Source organism: Ptychodera flava, chromosome 11, assembly GCF_041260155.1.
Source record: "Ptychodera flava strain L36383 chromosome 11, AS_Pfla_20210202, whole genome shotgun sequence".
Lineage (NCBI taxonomy): Eukaryota > Metazoa > Hemichordata > Enteropneusta > Ptychoderidae > Ptychodera > Ptychodera flava.
In genome coordinates, this window is record NC_091938.1 from 40,969,384 (window position 1) to 40,989,684 (window position 20,301).

The 20,301-nt window shown below is 35.7% G+C and overlaps 1 protein-coding gene across 2 annotated transcripts in view; it reads left to right on the forward strand.

Moving 5' to 3' along the window:
- Nucleotides 1-20,301, forward strand: part of LOC139144539 (poly [ADP-ribose] polymerase tankyrase-like) — an 83,503-nt gene that overhangs the window by 32,356 nt on the left and 30,846 nt on the right. For both annotated transcript variants that reach the window (XM_070715240.1, XM_070715239.1), the window contains exons 7-27: nucleotides 1,682-1,805; nucleotides 3,268-3,431; nucleotides 4,141-4,225; nucleotides 4,610-4,726; nucleotides 6,006-6,125; nucleotides 6,683-6,760; nucleotides 7,064-7,227; nucleotides 8,728-8,944; nucleotides 9,235-9,391; nucleotides 9,711-9,919; nucleotides 10,337-10,561; nucleotides 11,151-11,195; nucleotides 11,507-11,632; nucleotides 12,142-12,300; nucleotides 12,960-13,076; nucleotides 13,537-13,608; nucleotides 14,710-14,800; nucleotides 18,082-18,275; nucleotides 18,522-18,604; nucleotides 19,159-19,271; nucleotides 19,583-19,817. In XM_070715240.1, the coding sequence (XP_070571341.1) occupies nucleotides 1,682-1,805; nucleotides 3,268-3,431; nucleotides 4,141-4,225; nucleotides 4,610-4,726; nucleotides 6,006-6,125; nucleotides 6,683-6,760; nucleotides 7,064-7,227; nucleotides 8,728-8,944; nucleotides 9,235-9,391; nucleotides 9,711-9,919; nucleotides 10,337-10,561; nucleotides 11,151-11,195; nucleotides 11,507-11,632; nucleotides 12,142-12,300; nucleotides 12,960-13,076; nucleotides 13,537-13,608; nucleotides 14,710-14,800; nucleotides 18,082-18,275; nucleotides 18,522-18,604; nucleotides 19,159-19,271; nucleotides 19,583-19,817 (2,895 nt within the window). The remainder of the gene's footprint in view (nucleotides 1-1,681; nucleotides 1,806-3,267; nucleotides 3,432-4,140; nucleotides 4,226-4,609; nucleotides 4,727-6,005; nucleotides 6,126-6,682; nucleotides 6,761-7,063; nucleotides 7,228-8,727; nucleotides 8,945-9,234; nucleotides 9,392-9,710; nucleotides 9,920-10,336; nucleotides 10,562-11,150; nucleotides 11,196-11,506; nucleotides 11,633-12,141; nucleotides 12,301-12,959; nucleotides 13,077-13,536; nucleotides 13,609-14,709; nucleotides 14,801-18,081; nucleotides 18,276-18,521; nucleotides 18,605-19,158; nucleotides 19,272-19,582; nucleotides 19,818-20,301) is intronic.

Here is a 20,301-nt window from a genome sequence, read left to right on the forward strand (position 1 = left end):
ATGGTCACGTCCATAGGTTCAAGGACGTTCACGGGGAGACACGATGGCAAATAGTGCAGTGTCGTAAAATTGCTTAGACTAGTTTTAAGAACGGTACAATATCTGGTCATCGGTGTACCGCTACCTGTGAATCGAAACGACAAGTGTAGACCTATAGCTTCGAAATTTTATGGAAGAGACACCACGACTGAGACCGACAGTAGCATAACAAACTATTCCCAATTGTGCGTCCGTGTTTAATACAGACATCTCTGTAGGTGATTCTGGTTTCTCTTGAATCAAAAGTCCGACATTGACAAAATTGTCATAAAATAAGTCCGAAAAGTTATGTTTTATTCAACTAACTGATTCATCTCCTTTGATATCCCCTATTAGCTACATGTAAACAGTCCAGAAAGACTGACATCGATGTCTCCCGGGCCCCCATTTCTTCAACCGTTTTGCAAAACATCTCATCAGCCGGACGCATGGGCAATGTCTTTGTACGTTGGTCAAAACTAATGACAGTATTGGTCAGGATGTAACATCGGTCAAAGTAATATTGAATATGGAAGACGAAAATGCTTTCATTGATTGACAAAAATGAGAGGGAACGAGTCAGTAAATATCGAACCATAAAGGGGAGATCGAGACTGCCATCCCCCATGATTAATCAACTGGGAACAAAATATATATTTCGATCAACAGACTTACACAACCAGAGACAGCATTTTATTCAGCTTTAAAATAAGTCACCGCCTTTCCTATAATAACACCTCGTTTGCGTTTCGATCTACTCTGCTCTGTCCCCAATCGGTATGGCCGTCCGGGTTTCGCCTGCCGTACTGACTGATACATGTTTATTTCTTCACATATTTTTTCATCGTTTGGCATAAAATACAGCATCTCTTTGGTGCACAAGGCAAATCAGCGTTTAGAAGGAAAGTCACAGGAGGTTAGGATATTATATACCGTAGGTGAAATTAGAATGGAATGTTGAAGATGAAAAGACTTTTATCAGTCGACAAAAATTGCCATAAACCGAGAATTGAGATTGTCTATGATTTATTAATTGGGAACCAAAATATTCGATTGAGTCATTAGGTTTGTGTTTGATTCGTTTCAAAACTGTGTTCCTACATTCTTATCCGATTGTTTGTGTTAATAAAAATGTTTGTTTCGCCTCGGATATTTGTAGGGAAGTTTGGATTAGTGTGGACGGTAATGTTTGTTGTGTGAGGAAAGCTTATGGCGAGGCGAAACAAACATTTTATTAACACAAACAATCGGATAAGAATGTAGGAACACATTTTAGAAACGAATAAAACACAAACTCGACACAAAAACATTTTGGATAGTTAGGTGGGGAGCCTCTTTCACATTCTTTACAGCCAGTACGACGTCGTCCATCAGCCATCTTGTTACAAACAATGCTTGGCCATACACACCTTTTGAACTCGAGAGGGCGCATTAAGACGTCTTAAACATCAAAACAATGGCTTAATTTTGTGTATGTGGACGCAAGCGGACTCAATCTATTAATCCCCTGTGTTTACAAATCACAAATAGTGTTGCAGAAGCGTTTCAATTTTTCCCTGTCTGAACATAGTATTACTCTGCAGACTTGGTATTTATGTTAAGACTATTAATATGCATATTTTTGTAAGGTTTAAAGTATTATAATGATGTTTTTGATTTTCAGAGGTGAAAAAGATATGCCAACAGTATCACCGTTGTTTAACTGTAAACGATCTATCCGAGCTGTACTGACCAATGATATGAAACAACTACAAGAAATGATAGCAGACACCAAGAAAGTCAGTGGGGTAAGTGTTAACTAGTTTCAGTGTGATAATTCAACAGATTTCTCAGTCTTGTATCTTTTTGAGCCAGGTTAGTTATGGTATGAAATAATCGTTGATGTTTAAATCATGCATTATAGCAATCTCAATATTGATTAATTTTATGCTGTAACACACAAACATTGAAATCTTGCTGAAAGGACCAGTAGCTGTTAACTCTTGATGATTTTTTCACTCTCTTTGTTTTTAATGTCAACTACATTTTCTTGTTCTACTCCTCAAGTCATGTTTAGATGGCAGTGGTGAGATTGTCAACTCAGCCTGTACATGTGTAGACTGCATTGCTGTTGTTGATGAGTGAACTCTGGTCTGGACTAGAATTCAAATGTAAACAACAACATTGCATTGTTTTACACATTATGAAAACTCTTCAACCGAGCTCAGTTTAACAGGGAGGCAAACACATCTATATACCAGTATGGTGCCCAAGAGGGGCCGGCCCTCATGTATACACAAGCAACTGTAGAGGGGAAATTGGCATGGAAGAGATGCCAAACAAAACTTGAATCTACTTTCGTCACAAATACATGTATCAAAATAAAACATACTTAATGAGCACATGCTGTAAAGGTTCACAGATGTACTTATATGAAGGCCATCAGCAAATAAACATTAGTAAGCAGTTGTTTGTGGTCTCAGTTTGAACATAAAGAGCAGCAGTCATGCTCATTGTAAGAAAATAATGTAATGAGGAAAAGTTCAAAAGCAGACAAGCTTATCAAAGATTTTATTTGGAATGGAGTTTTAGGGAAAAATTCTGAAATTCAAGGATGTTTTTGAGTGATCAAAATCTGTAGAAAAGGCAAAAGTATTGTTATATTTCTATGACATTTCATGTTTCATTGTAATCCTTCATTCTAATAAGATTAAGTTCATGTTTGACTCTGCCTTTTCTCTCTTTTGATTCACTAAATATGCATGTAACTTTTGCTACCTATTACAAGTTACTGGTACAATTATTTGAAGTTGATAGCAAGTGATTTTTCCTCTCTGCCAAGTGAAGATATAAATTCACACGTCCCACGGGTAGTCAGTTTGAAAAAAATTTCAAGGCTTGCATTGCAAGACCTAACATCCTTATATCGGAAGTAAATCCTTCCAGTTTTACTTTACACTGTCATCACTTACAAACCACTAGTCAGATTTGTAGTGAGTTTTTATTGCTATACTCAGAATTACCTGGTCACCTTGGAATATTTCTCTGAACTCATTTACAGTGTCTTGTATTGAATTATCTCAAATTGCACATCATGGTTGATGTTCAATTCAGGACAAGTAGTTGAAACTGCGAATCAATTTTCATTTCAATCATCATCACCAACATCAGCTGTCTATCAATTGTAATTTCTGTGTTGAATTTTATGTCGCTGTAAATACTAGTTTGTTCAAAATCATGTCAATTCTGTTGTTTTGTTGTCATTTTCAGATTTTTGTCAATCGGAGCATCAATATGGAATACGATGCTATGAACTATGCGATCATTAACAACAATCATCAAGCTATCAAGATTTTAGGAGCAGATCTCAAAGAACCAAAGACAGACAGAGTTGAATTATCTCAAGATCTTCTACAAGCACAGTCAACTGGCAGGTATATAAAATGTTTTTACATGATTTATGTGAATCCTAAGAAGTATGATCAAGAAATACATATACCATTCCTAGAAAAAAGTATCATGGCAAACTATTCAAGTTTATATAGTTTAATTGTGTGTATCTTTTTCACAAAAAGTGATATTCACATTTGTTCTTTATTGAATCTGTTAAGTTTTGAACTTATGCTAATTTAAGGCCATGTTAAATTATAGAATTTGTGATTCTATTTGCAAATAAAAGCATAATATTCCACCCAGTATATTCAAATTCAAGCAGATTTCTTGATTGAAAAAAAAAAGAATGTTGATCAATCCATTGTCAGCTATGTTCTACAAGATGATGCCAAAATTTTTACAGAAATTCACTGTAACAGAATCAAATTGACCAATTTATAAGTTTAAAATATTTTATTAAAACATGCGGATCAATTCAAACATAGGAAAGCAAAGTTACAAACTGTATTAGTCCTTGAAATGACACCTGTGGCCTGGAGAAATGGTGAATTGATATTTTGAATCACTGACGCCTTCATAAAATTCACCCAGGAACGAAATACTTAGTAGCATAATATCAGTATGGTATTTTCTGTGTGCTTTTGTTGTCTGTAAAGCTTCAATCAGTAAGTTGTAGTTCTATTTCTATAATTATTTTGGGCTTGATATCAAAAGTATTCTTTGTTTGTTTTCTTTCATTTTATATGCTAGATACAACTACCGTTCTCTAGGCCATGCTGTGAGGAGTATAAGTCAAAGCAGAGGAAGTAGAGAAGGCAATGATGCGTTCACAAAGGTACTGTCAAATTAAGTCTCTGATTATTATATGTAAAAACAATGCAGCTCCTTTGCTAAGACTTGTGAACTATAAAAGAAACAACAAATAACTTTGGAAAAATACTGATATGGAATTGAAAGTGAGTCACTATACTCAATAAATTCATTTTAAGTCTTACTGTGTTTGATAAAATAATCAAAGTATTGAAGTTGTCACCCTGACAAGTATAGCTGTTCAGAGTTTCAGTTTGTTACTATTTTCAGTCATAATTTAATGCTTTGACAGTATGGAGATAATGAAGTAGCAAAAATGCTTTTGAAAGTTTGCCATTGGTTACTTTAATTTTCATGTTCTTTAAAAGCCATCCAACATCGTAAAGATATTGTAAAATCATTCTTGCAGGAGACAGGCTTGAAATTGGATCCATATCTTGCCAGATCATATGTTCGTTTTGCATTGGAGAAAGGTGTATCCAAGTCCACATTAGCTGTACTTACGGCTGCTGTTCCCAACTTTGAGGTAAATAAGTATAGTCTGTAGCATGTCACGTAGTATTCCATTTTTGTTTCTCACATTCCTGGCCGCTGGGAGTGCGGGATTGACGGAGTGGGAAAAATCAATCCCACACTCTCAGTAATCGTCCCACACTCTGCAGTATATATCACACAAGCTCTGATTGGATGATAAACAGTCTGTTTCATTCCATGCACAAAATGTTATTTAATGGCATGACGAGTAACACACGGACTGGAACTACAAAGTAAGCAGGCCAGAGTACAGTGGCAGACGACAGAGTTGTCACGATTTTGGATAATTATGTACATGTTCAATGTGAATTTAATGCATTTTGTGGTCATGTGAGAAAAAGAATCTCACACATCAAGGACCAGATTTCTCTCACTTGTTTGGGATATTTTGTCTCACACAAGCCACAGGCGAGTATGAGACAAAATATCAACTCGTGTGAGAAATCTGATCCCAGGTCCATTGGGGTGTGAGATTCTACTATTCTCTTTTATTTCAGCAGAGTAGGCTTATAAACAATGTGTAAGCTTTTAATTAGTGATGCTTATCATTTTGTGGAATCATGAGTTGGGATTTTATGTCGTTTTTCTCTGAATCACTGTTTCCCTCTCCCAGTGTCTGGCTAGGTACTGTAACTTGCATTAAATTTTAGTTTATCATTATTAAAGTTACCTAAATAGCAATGAAATAGTCCGTTTTTTAGAGCCCAAAAATTGCCAGAGAGTGTTCTTGGGATGGGAAAGACATGGATCAACTTCCAAATAAATGAAAGATGTCAATACATGTATCAGGCTATGAAGTCAACATTCTGATATGAAGTGTCAGTCAAGTTAGAAGAAAGAAGATTTTGATATTATTTTAACACTAGCTGGAATTTTAGTGGAAAAATACTCACATGAATTGTTAAATGTAAATGCATGCATTATTCACTGGAATTTAATTTTCCTATTTTAGCATACAAAGGAAATCTGCTAATTTAATCACACTCAGTGAAAATGTTAAATAACAACAGATTCTGTTGCAGTGACAAATCAGTGAAAATATATCAAAATCCAAACAGTGACGTTAAATCCCCCTGTGAAAAGTAATGATTATACAGTACCTGATAAGTTATAGACTGTTCAAAGTGTGCTATGTCCAAAAATTTATGAAAGCAAATCATTAAATGTTAACAAATGTAAAATATTTATATTGTATCCTCTAATAGTCTTGTCTCTGTACAATCCATGTTTCTTGTGATAGATGCTTTATATCTTCCAACATATCTCTCCAGGATTATCTGTTTGATAATGTTGTGGTAGCAGTGCGACATGGTCATCGTAAACTTGCCGGTCATATCATTGAAATGACAGAAAAATCTGGAGGATATGGTTTCAATTTTCTTCACAAGCAGGTGAGTGTCCTGGCAGAATCATTTCTCCTCAGTAAAACCAGTACACTTTTCAAATACATGCTTTAACCACATAAACACTTTGACTACTGGTATCAGTACAACTACTAGACAGCTTGGCAAATCTTACCATATGCCTATCAGGGATACATAATACATCATTTCCACCAATAACTTTCATCTCGTAATGATTTTTACCTTCCATAGTATTGCAATGCTTTGTATTATGCACACAAGGGTTGCTGAAAATTCAGTGAATAAATTGAGCTTGAATCTCAGCAATGAACCAATAGTGATAATGTAAAGAGAAGAGTTTGAGCACCATGTTTAATTTTCTACTGGTCAGCTCATCTTGATTAAAAAGTTCTTTCTTATATGTGAATTGTGAGCAGTAACTGCATTAATATGTAAGCATTTTGTTGGTCATTTAAAGAATGTTTATTAAATCCATTGAAATATTTGAGTTGAACTATTCAGTGTCTGAAAACAAGCAATGAGAATATCCTCCATTTTCTGGTGAAGATTAATCCATAATCAAATTTATATTATACCTTCCACAGGTTTTGTTGTATGATAATGAAGACCTCAGTCAATTCCGAGCTGCATCAGTGAAAAAGAAACCATTTGAAAATGACTTTGTAAGTTAACCAATCATTAACAATCCATAACCATATGGATGGCTGTCTTCTTTTATCCAGAATTTTCTGTACAAACCATCTCTCCTCTGTCTATCAGTCTTACCAGTGAAACATTTGCTATAAACTAAAAGGTGATGAGAATTGCTGTCTGCATGAACACTGTGATTGTAAAAATGCAATTGTTTCATATTTTTTGTATATACGCATATTTATAATGTTTCAGTGTGTAATTGTTTGATCAAGATCAGACAGAGATACTTAATACACAGCATATCTTTGAATCAATATCAATGTGTATTACAGATTTTTCCACTCCACTGTGCAGCCATTAATCCAAATCCCAAGTATCTATCCAAGTTACTGGCATTATTACCAGATTACAATGCTGCAGATAAAGCTGGACGTAAGCCAATCCATTATGCTGCAGCTTGTGAGGGGACAGGACCATTGGAGTTACTGTTGTCAAGGTAATGACTCAAAGCTATCCATGTATTCATACCTGTCCTTGTCCCCCCAATACCTGCCTACTGCTTTGTATTTAAAATGTTATATTTATTCATGATATAAATGAAATTGCATCTACTATTTAAATTGTTCACATTGCAATCATTTGCTTAACATGACACAATCAATTAACAGTATTGTGTACATGTTGACTAGTAAGAGGTTAAGTAGTTTGCATGTTCAGTAATTAGACTTTTTGTAGTATAGCGTTGTCATGTAATTGTGGTACTTGTAATGTTACATTATGTACGTTATATCCAGGTCAATCAATTATCTCAAATTCTATAATAACAGTCAATAGTGCTCTTAATCCTTCAAGAAAAATACTGACATCAAAGATTGATTGGAAGTTTGATTTCAACATTGTTTTATTTCGTTACTCCCATTCCCAATCTTGTAAAAGCTAGTCCACTAGATAGGTAGGAAACTGTTAGTTTGATATACTACATAGCAAGACTTGTGAATATACTTTCTGCTACAACAGAGAGGACAGACACACCATCACACCAAACAATTAAATAGCCTTCTACAGGTACTGTCCTTATTATGCCAATGTTTATTAGTTATTAACTGACGAAATGGATTTGCTCAGTGATGATGTGACGTAAAAGTACATACAAGAATGGAACTCTTTTCAGTGAATTGAAATGGTAAAGAAATTAGAAGCATAAATACTGGTACAAACCCACATAAGACATGAAGTGATAAGGTCTGTCAGCTCTGCCTTTTAGTCTGTAAATCGAGAAACCATCTAATGACACATTTTGATAATCGATTTAACACAGATTAGTGTATGGTCAGTGACGGCTATAAACAACTTTGGTATACTGTCTACTGCCCTCTGTGGTAGATTTTAGAAATGAGAAAACCTCTGTGATCACAGTCATACAGTCTCTTCATCTGTCATCATCAGTTTAGGATTATAAAGCTATATATGAAATTAGAAGTGTTTATTTAAAAGTGTGTGAATATATATATATATATATATATATATATATATATATATATATATATATATATATATATATATATATATATATATATATATACAGATATATATATGTATGTGTGTGTGTGTGTTGTGTGTGTTGAGATACAATTGTCAACTCAACACACAGACACATAATATAGATAGATAGATAAAGATAGATATATATAATATTAAGACACAATCGTCAACTCAACCTGTATATGTTACTGTCTATAACACGTGAATTCTGGTGTAGACTAGAATTGAAATGCAAAACAATAACCGTTCATTTTACACATATTGACAAGCTGAATAGCGGTTGTATCAGCAGGATTTTTGGAGTATAAACAACGACTTGAAATTGACATTCAAAACAGAAATAGTGAAAAGTTATAAAAAGTTACAGCTACTGTCACTATGGAACACTATGGAAATGGATGTTTACAGGAATTTAATGCTAGATTGCTGATAAGAAATGATTGTATTTTGACAGGGGTATGAATACAGAGGAAACAGACAATCTCAACTTTACACCATTGATGGTTGCCGCCAAAGCAGGAAGAACTCACAACATTGAAATTCTGATGAAGAAAATCAAAGATGCAAAGCGTAGTCGTGATGAGGATGAAAGTTTGCATGTAGGTGGCATTGATAGAGCCAACAGATGGTCCTATACTGCTCTCCATCTGGCCGCTGAAAATGGACAAACGGTATGTTATGGGTTGAAACCCAACCATGGTAGTGTTGATGAATTGTACAGAAAATCGAGACTTCCCAACATGATTGTCTTGAAATTGAAAAGATGCCTTATTTGTGGTAATTCTTGGTCTAGTAAGAGCAGATGAATGATTTAATAAAAAAAAGACAACACTGTCCGTAGAAAGGACATCCATAGTCATACTTAATTTCTCTTTCCCTGATGACAGTATCCTAGGTTACAGAGTGGTGACAGTGATTTTAGTATCTTGCCTAATGATAAATTGTACATTTTATGTGACAGGATGCAATACGTGCCTTAGTCAAGCATGGCGCCACCGTGGATAAACCACTTAGTGCTGGAAGAAATAAAATGACAGCGTTGATGTTAGCTTCTGCCAAGGGAAATCTGACAATTGTGAAGATATTGGTGGAAGCTGGTGCTGCTATTGAAAAGAAAGGTAACAAACCAGTTGTGCCCTACACCAACTCAAACTTATCATGGAAAACTCCTGAACTCTGTCTTTGTATAAATTTGCAATTATATCTATGACTCATCATTGTAAAGGAAACCAGTGTATTGCTGTTAAATTCTTACCATTATTATGAATTATTGTCAAGGCTATCTTTACACATTTTAAGGTCCTCAACATAGAAGTAATGAGTTTCGGTTGACACATACTGTTACAAAGTGTCACTCCAATCACATGTTCATGTCGTGACAAAACATTGAAAATTTCTTTTGAAAATTTATATCATACGTATTACTTTATTGAACAGACAAACTGAAGAGGACTGCACTGATCCATGCTGTAATGAATGGACATTACCCTGTAGCTTCCTACTTCTTAAGGAAAGGTGCTAACCCAAACACAGCAGATTCATCTGGTAACACAGTCACACATTATGCTGCTGGGTATGGATGGTGGTACTGCTTGAAGTTACTCATCAAGGCTGGAGCTGATATCAACACACCCAATGAATGGAAGGTGAGATGGCAATGCTGTCTATTTGATCTGATTTCACCTGTGCACCACCAGACCTTGGTAGATCCTCAGTGTTTTCAATAGTTTGGTTGATTTTGTTTACAGAGAAATTGTGTAAAATGGTTATGTGGATCTCTCACAGTATATTTGTGTAGTATGTCTTGTCAACCATCTCAAAGACTCATTTACATCAGCCCGATACCAATAAATCTATTATGAACCGGATGAAGATGGTTTTCTGTGGTCAGATTTATGTCATACATATGTCTATTGGATATTTTATTAATGTGCAGGGCACTCTGTTGAACAAGAATGGCCACCAGGGCTAATGAGTGAAGTATTACAAATTCCTAATTCCTACCATTTGACGCTTGACCAAAAATACCATATTTTTTACTGTGTTTTGTTTTGTTCTTTCAGACCACTCCCCTTGGTGTAGCTATTATGAAGGGCAACACAGGGTGTGCAGATTTACTGCTTGAACAGGAAGGTGTCGACGTGAATTTCAAAGATGAAAATGGATGTACCCTGGTGATGTTAGTAGCTGGTAGTCCACTTCTAAAAGGATTGCCTGCACAGATACGATACCTTGTCATTGACAAGAAAGCAGATGTCAAAATAACAGATATCAATAAAAATAATGCAGTAAGTTATACTTCACTGAAAGTAGAATATTGTATCACAGTTATACAAATGACAATACGGATAATTGCATATTAAGGGGAGGGGGTTGTCAGAGCTTGGCTCAAAGGTTATATGGGACCCATATGACCCATGTAGATACCGTATCCAAGATACGTTGGCGATTGATAAATGTTAAAACATGTTTTTCAAAATGTTTATCGTAAAATTTACATCTTGCAGCCATATTGATGTGATTTCTCTTGAATCTCCTTGATAACGTGCATGAAATACATTGCTTGCAGCCAAGAAATTTGCACACGTGCATTTCCATCAACCCCTCCCCTTAAACACAATATTCAATGGTATGGTGTGAAACCTTTTCTAGCCAAGGACTTTTGCAGAATATTAAGAAAACAGTCAAAGTTTTGTGAGTCAATTTTGTGTATATTGCTGTGAATAATCGATAAGAAAATTAGCTGTTCACAAGTTGAGCTTTCAGAGTGTTTGGAAATTTCCAGCAAGTTTGTTTATTCTCTACAACCTCCAAATATCAGGAAAGTGTCTACAAATATTAGACACAGCATAATAATTTTATTTTCCTCCTTTGTAGCTTCACCACCTGGCCAGTAACTCTCTCCAAGAAAATGCATATTCAGTAAGTTGATTTGTAATTTTAGAATTGTCAAACTTGAGTTGCCATGTTTTCAGTGCTTCTTTGATTAGGACAATAAAATATGATATTGTAATTATATTTCAGTTTGTGATTTGTGCCACAAAATCATCACTCTTCACAAAAATATTTGTTACCTTCTGTTTTGTAGTTCAGTGTTTTGACTGTTCAGCTAACATGCAAGATTTACTCTGTCTGAGCTGTTCAGCTAATAGATAAGCATTATCTATCCCTGTGGCATCAAATGAATGGCTGTGGAGAGTTTTGATATCAAAACATCTTGTTCTTTATTTCAGAATAAGACAGACATTGCCAAGGTTAATCTGAGTTTGGAAGTTGCTAAACTCTTACTTGATAATGGTTGTGATCCTTCTGTTGTTAACAGTCTTGGTGAATCACCGCTGGTCATTGCCATACAACAGGTGTGTCTTACAATAATTATATTTCCTGTTAAGGTAGTATTGATCATAAAAGTGATAAACGTTTGCTCAGACTGTCCTGAAAATATTTGAGAGTCTGAATGTCTGTCCCTGAAGTGCATTCTACATCAAGTATATTTATGTCATATTTTATAATGACAGGATGTGTATGGAACAGAGTTATATTTCTTCCAAGATTTGTATCTTGTAAACATCCCAATAATATAAGGTAGTATGCACCTTGAAAATGAATTTCCTCGTAGTGTAAGGTTATTTAGGTTGTGCCCCAACATTCCTCAAGAAAACTTTTGACCAAAGTTTTACCAAATCAAGAATGCATTTTCAAATCTGTTAAATGTTAATTATAGGCATGTTAGTCTGGTATTTTAAAATATATACTTTCTGTTTGGCATTAGTAGACTTGACAGAATGTACTTTCTGTGCCAGAGTTTGTCTTTCATATACAGGGATGGTTCACCAAAATGTAATTGTACAATTGTTTTATTTTCCAGGATAATGTTGAACTAGTAAAACTACTAGTTGAAAAGGGAAGTCCAATCTCAACGGAAGACAATGATACAAGCAAAGTTGGTGAAAATGTACTCCACATCATGGCAAAGCAGTGTCTGAACAGTGATTTAGCCTCTCTCATTGACACTATTGTAAGAAAGGTAAGGCACAACAGATCTACAAAACACTGAATACTGGAAACCCATGTTAAGACATGGATAAACATCGGCAAGCCATCAACTGTCAGCTGATTAGTGAAGAATCTCTCTCTCTAGACTTCAAAACTTATTTTGAATATTTTCTCACCAGAACTCTTTACTATTGATGACATGATCAGAAGCAAAGTTATTGAAAAAGCCTCCATGAACACTAAATAGAGAAAAATGAACAGATATCAGAGTTAGCAATGGCTCTTTTCAGCAAAGATGTGTCTTGTGGTTAAATATGTCAATTTCATCTCAATGTGACAAAAACATTCCAACCTGATAATATTGAGTTCAACCTTATGTACAAATGGAAGTGATTCCCAACTCCAAATAATATATTAATCTGTCATCAAACTTTATTTCATATCTATATTAAGAAGTAGTCAGTTGCCAAGTGATAAAGTGTGATGGTCAAAGTATGCATCAAGTATGATTGATAACATGTTTTCAAATTATTCCTCTGTATACTCACAGTGATGCCAATAGCAAGCCTGATGGTGAATGTCTGTATGTTATATTCCCACCAAACTGACACTCAAGACTACAAGTGGGATATTTTGTTATTCTACTTCAGTAGAATCTCATACCTTTCATATTATCTTTGTACGTGACAGGAGAGTAATGGTGATGGATCTTCTGAAGTCAGTATTTTGAATAAAATGAGTAAACAGATTGATTCTGAAGGTTATACCCCATTGCTAAGGTGTGGCCAGGTCTATGCAAACTTTGATGTAAGTAACTTGATGACTATTTACAAACCTGTGTATTGTATTACAATTTAACCTATCACAATGATTGAGTGGTACAACCCCATTGTTTCAGTGATGCAGTAGGACCAGCTTATTAGCATATGTGGATGAAAAGTGAAGTGAGTCTCTATTGTACATTAACCAGAGTTTGCTCAAAATAGCTATTTTACTGAAACTTTTTATCTAATCTGTCATTTTGTTAGGGCTTGTATTATTCACAAAGGCTGTAGATGAGGCCGCAATTCAATAATATCATTCTTTTATAGAGTCCTTTCACATGTTGTACAATGGCCATGTAGACTGTCTTCTGTAATGTCACCATCACAAATCTAAAATTTACATTTTCCTGGAGATAACTTTGATATCTGGAATTAACAATGCATTGTACCAAGTTGCATAATAGCTAGCACTCACATACTCCACAATTACTATCTCTTTTCAGCCTAATGTGATGTACCACAAGCAACAATCAGAAAAACTAGCAATGCTAGAGAGAGGGAGGAATATGTTGAAGGTAAGACTTACTACTTTGAATGAGTGCTATCGGGATGTTCCAAAATCCATGTAGTTCTATTTATTTCCAGCAGTGTTGCTGTACCATATGCTTGGACTCCACAGTTCTTACTAATAAAATCATTTTTATATAGATTTAGGGTTACACACCAACAATCCCAACTCACTGATATTTGGAGTTACTTGTTGTACAATATCATTTGGGGTTGCATTTTGAGTCAGATGAACACCTTAATCAGATGTAAAGTTTAGAAAAGTGATATTCACCCATATTCAACTTATTATAATTAACCTTTACTTGTTAATTTAATTTAATTGTTATTTAAAGCTTATGATTGTTATGACCAACTGTTTTATAATATTTACAAATAATAATAAACATTGTTTATATTAATGTTAGCCAAGCATATCTTGCAAGCTACAATCATTGTGCCCCAAGGATAGTGTAGAATTGTACCACAATATATCAATGCAATCATGTGATAGGGCAGTAAGTATTCAATGTGTTGAACGTTGAGATTTATAAACCTATAGCAATATATGTGTCTGTGTGACACAAACAAATGAGAGGCTACCTGTATAGATAACTGTATTGATTGTATAGTTTCTGTCTATAGGATACTGTAGTTTACAATTAGATCTGTCTATAGGATACTGTAGTTTACCATTAGATCTGTCTATAGGGTACTGTAGTTTACAATTAGATCTGTCTATAGGATACTGTAGTTTACAATTAGATCTGTCTATAGGATACTGTAGTTTACCATTAGATCTGTCTATAGGATACTGTAGTTTACCATTAGATCTGTCTATAGGATACTGTAGTTTACCATTAGATCTGTCTATAGGATACTGTAGTTTACAATTAGATCTGTCTATAGGATACTGTAGTTTACAATTAGATCTGTCTATAGGATACTGTAGTTTACCATTAGATCTGACTATAGGATACTGTAGTTTACCATTAGATCTGTCTATAGGATACTGTAGTTTACCATTAGATCTGACTATAGGATACTGTAGTTTACAATTAGATCTGTCTATAGGATACTGTAGTTTACAATTAGATCTGTCTCTCTCACTGACTTTGTTTGATTTGCAGGCCCTTATAGAGAAAGTGAAAGCTGATGTCAACACTCAGGTTGTTAAGAGACAGAAAAAACATGATACAGACAGGGAATATGATGAAAGAGGTAATAAATACGTAAATGCATTGTTCATAAGCTATGATGTTTATTCTCTTCAACCAGTATCTGTCCAATATTGCTTTCACATGTCATGTCTTGTTCTGGGTAGCCGATGAAACAAATCATTACATGCAGAAAATATGTGTTATTTTTGTGGAATGATTGGGAAATTAGTGGCTTGAAACAGAATGGTCATATCCCTGTAGACATCATATATTGTATCATACGGAACATATCACATATCACAGCAGAGTTTACATGTAAGGTGTATCATTCAAATCGTTTGTATTATATCATACAGTATACGGATGCTGTGGATACAGTAATCTGATTGGTTGAGATGTGAAAATAACTGTGCTGCATTCACAATACAGCAAATCTTGAACTCACGTGAACTTTCAGTCAGAAAGAATGTCTTTTTTCGATTCAGGCCAGAATATGCTGTTGTAATAGAATAGCAACAAACAACCTCAGCAACGGGGATACCACAATATTTTAACCAATTCACTTCATATGTGCACTTGCTATCACTCATGCATATATGTCATAAACTGGTCAAAATCTCATAGTATACTCATAGTTGGGTGTGATTTATTAGTCCCCACGGACACCGTCCGGGGGGACTTATAGGTTTGGTCATGTCCGTGTGTCCGTCCGTGTGTGCGTGCGTGCGTGCGTGCGTGCGTCCGTTCACCCAGATATCTCAGAGACGCCTGGAGCGATTTTTTTCAAACTTGGTTCAAGGATAGTACCCTACCTCATACAGATGCACTTCGATTTGTTTTACAATGCGATCAAATTTGGCCGTGTTAGAGAACTTTTTAGTTTTCACCTCCATAGACCCCCATGTATAAGGCAGTCCATAGACTCCCATGTATAAGCACAGGCAACCCATAAAGTATTACTGAGATTTTCACACTGGCACAGGCAACCCATAAAGTATTACTGAGATTTTCACACTGTTTTCTCTATCATTTTTAGTCCCCACGGACACCGTCCGGGGGGACTTATAGGTTTGGTCATGTCCGTGCGTCCGTGCGTCCGTCTGTCCGTCCGTGCGTCCGTCCGTTCACGCAGATATCTCAGAGACGCCTGGAGCGATTTCGTTCAAACTTGGTACAAGGATAGTACCATACCTCATACAGATGCACGTCGATTTGTTTCACAATGCGATCAAATTTGGCCGTGGTAGAGGACTTTTTAGTTTTCACCTCCATAGACTCCCATGTATAAGGCAGACCATAGACTCCCATGTATAAGGCAGACCATAGACTCCCATGTATAAGGCAGACCATAGACTCCCATGTATAAGGCAGACCATAGACTCCCATGTATAAGGCAGTCCATAGACTCCCATGTATAAGGCAGACCATAGACTCCCATGTATAAGGCAGTCCATAGACTCCCATGTATAAGGAAGTCCATAGACTCCCATGTATAAGGCAGTCCATAGACTCCCATGTATAAGGCAGTACATAGGCTCCCAAGATAAATAAAATTTAGTTTTCATCGTATTCATATTGCAAAAAGGATGCAGTGACACAGTTTTTAGTCCCCACAGATAAAGTCCAGGGGGCTCATAGATTGGGTCATGTCAGTCCGTGAGTCCATCCGTTCACGCAGATATCTCAGACACTTTGACAAAATGTCATGTGACCTTGGTGACCTTTGACCTCGAATATACATATTTGTCCATAACTCAGTAACCACAAGTGGTAAACTTTCATATATGGTATGATGGGACACCCTATGACGCCACATATTGTACCTCATTAATTATGTGCATATCTAATTTTGAGCGAGCCAATAGAGCTAGAGGTCAGATTTTTGGTATATATGGATAACTTAGCAATACAATTTTTTTGACAAAATGTCACGTGACCTTGGTGACCTTTAACCTCAAATATACATATTTGTCCATAACTCAGTAATCACTAATGCTACACCCTTCATATTTGGTATGATGGGACACCTTATGACGCCACATATTGTACCTCATTAATTATGTGCATATCTAATTTTGAGCGAGCCAATAGAGCTAGAGGTCTGATTTTTGGTATATAGGGATAACTTAGCAATACAATTTTTTTGACAAAATGTCAAGTGATGTCAATGCACTTTGACCTCAAATATACATATTTGTGCATAACTCAGGAACCACAAGTGATACACCCTTCATATTCGGTATGATGGGACACCTTATGACGCCACATATTGTACCTCATTAATTATGCACATATCTAATTTTGAGTGAGCGAATAGAGCTAGAGGTCTGATTTTTGGTATATAGGGATACCTTAGCAATACAATTTTTTTGACAAAATGTCACGTGACCTTGGCTCGTTAATTATGCCCATATATAATTGTGGGCAAGCCAATAGAGCTAGAGGTCTGAATTTTGGCATATATGGATTAATTAGCAATACAATGTTTTTTTTCAAAATGTCACGTGACCTTGATGACCTTTGACCTTGAATATGCATATATATGCATAACTCAGTAATCACAAGTTCTTTACGCTTCAATTTTGATAGGATAATAGACCTTAAGATGTCACATCTTGTACCTCATTTATTATGCACATATGTATTTCTTGGCTGGCCAATACAGCTAGAGGTTTGATCTTTTTTCCCGATTTAGAACCATAACTTAGACATGCCTCTTGTTTCAAATTGGGAACAATGACATAGACCTATGTGTCCATAGATCTGAACATATACACTTTAGTGATACTTCTTAATGACCTCATTTCCCTGCCCCCTCAAGACTAATACTCCTATTACAAGTGGGGACTATGTCATTGTCAATGACTTGTTATTAAAATGTTATATGTTGTATTGTTGTATGTTAAACCTGTATCATACATCAGTTATTTACACCTCACACATTACATGATACCAAGGTAAAGCCTACACTGGATACAGTGAAGCATTATCCTTGCAACATCAAACATTGGCGTTATTGAATATAGAATGGCAGGTATATCTAGCTCTGTCTAGAGGTTCAGAGGATTGATTTGAAGGTTAGCTGTTGATAGACAGACAGACAGACAGATAGATAGACACAGACAGACAGTCATAGTCAGACAGACAGACAGATAGATAGACACAGACAGACAGTCACAGTCAGACAGACAGACAGATAGATAGACACAGACAGACAGTCACAGTCAGACAGACAGACAGACAGATGGATATTTATGGAGATTACAGTTTGATAGGTAATGTCTGCCGGCATGCAGCGTGTTTTTACAACATGGCAGTATTCTTGATATTTTAATTCTGTAGGTCTCCAAACGTTAGCTCACATTCTCATTGAAACCAAGGAAATTCCAGTAATGGAAGGTGACAAGTCTTTTGAAAGGCCAGCATTGGACTTGATTCTCAAATACAAACCTGATTTGAATAAGAGAAATCTGAAAGGTGAAACTCCACTGTTGATGGCGATCAGGGCTAAACATAGAACAGCAGCTGAACTGTTGGTAAGAGCATATATCAGTTATGTACCATTCTCAGAATTTCTGTATATCACATAAGAAAATATGAACAAAATTGTTCATGTGTAAAAAAGGATATTTACAAATACTTTCCAAAACTAATGTCAGTATCAAAGGTGCAACTCTGTCATAGAGATATAATTACAATTAAACTAATCTGTACATTACAAATGTACTGTATGAAGACAATCAACCCTCTAATTTATGATGTTTGCTGTCACTTTTCTGCAGGTCTCAGCAGGTGCTGATGTTAACCTGGCATCTGAAGATGAGAAAAATGATGGTAAAGCGCCCCCAGTGGTATTGGCTGCCAGGTAGTTTTGTCATAACATTCACTATTATGATTTCAATCCAATTTTGAGTCTGAGAAAGCCAATGACGTCATCATCTGAGTCTGAGACAGCCAATGACGTCATCATCTGAGTATGAGACAGCCAATGATGTCATCATCTGAGTATGAGACAGCCAATGATGTCATCATATAGCATGAGACAGCCAATGATGTCGTCATATTAGTATGAGACAGCCAATGATGTCAACAGACTGTGTCATTGATCCCTGAGTTCCCATGTCACAGGACCAGTCTCTCTTGATTTGCTTTATCATCTACCTTGTATGCGAATTCCACTTTTAATTCTTCAATATCCGGTTTACCTCTATGAGTAATGAAAACACATCCTTTAGTCGGCAAACTGTTTTGTTATCGCTTTGTTCCCTGCACATTTATTTTTGTTGCTATAGTATAGCTGCAGTACCTGTCAACCATTTTATCTGCTACAGTGTTTAACATGAAAAATGAAGGACTAGAAAACATGAAATATTAACTGGGATAAATGTTTATGATATTGTGACATAATTAATGTTTCAGGGAAGGACTGTACAGTGTTGTCAGTAAGATAGCCAAGAACAGCAAGAATATCAATGCTATTGACAATCGGAATAAGAAATCTGCATTACACTATACATGTACATACACAGCAGGTAAGGCCATAGCTGCGGAGATATGTGGTGATTAATCCACTAATAGACAGACAGTTTAGTGTCATGTTTTGTAACAAATTTAGATACAGTGCCAGATTTAAAAATTACATAACTTGACCATCTAAGGAAAATGTTAAGTTTGAATCTCTTTAATTTGCTGAAATTGCTTTCGTAAAGTTATTTAATTGGTCAACTTTAGTGTATTGAGTTTTAGGTCAAAAGCTTAGTACATGATTTATATCGATCAGGAAAATAGAAAACTCAGAAGTGATAGTACTCATAGAAATGAATGGGTTGTCTTCATTTTTCAGCATCAACACATGAAGCAAGTGGAGCTGTGAAAGCATTGCTTGACAGTGGAGCACAGGTGAATATTGTTGATGATAAGAACTGTACTCCATTACACTATGCCGTCAATAGCAACACTGGAGGACCAGACTCATCCATTGAGATTGAAGAAATCTTGCTGGAAAGAGGTGCCAATCCTAGGGCAGCAGACAAGTATGGAAGACTGCCACTGCATTATGCATTTGTCAAAATGGGAGAGTAAGTATAGACACCCCCTGTGAGGATAGAATCAAGAACGGCATTCACCATTTTGAATAAACACAATATCATAGACACATGATATGTCAAGTGTCTGTAGACTTTGTGTGAAATGTTCACTTTTAGGCATTAGGGCTGCCTAAGGAGGTTAAATTGTTGTGCATGTAACACATACTGAAAATGTTCCATTTGCTTAACATAAAGGGCTTGCAATAACATCCGAACCTAGTGTAGCAAGTGTTGGGGGCAGAATTAGAACTGAATTGTAAACAACTCTGGCCAAAATTTTAGTTTCAATTGTATTCGTTAAATATAGGGATTGACTGAATGACAAGTTTGATAAATTTTAGCGTTGAAATGCCATCACTGGTCTCAACACTATTTAGTTATTACTTTGTCTATCAGCAGCTAATAAAAAATGGTACCTTGTATTTATCATAACACATCTTACCTCCATTTCCTTTTTCATGTAAATCAGCGCTCT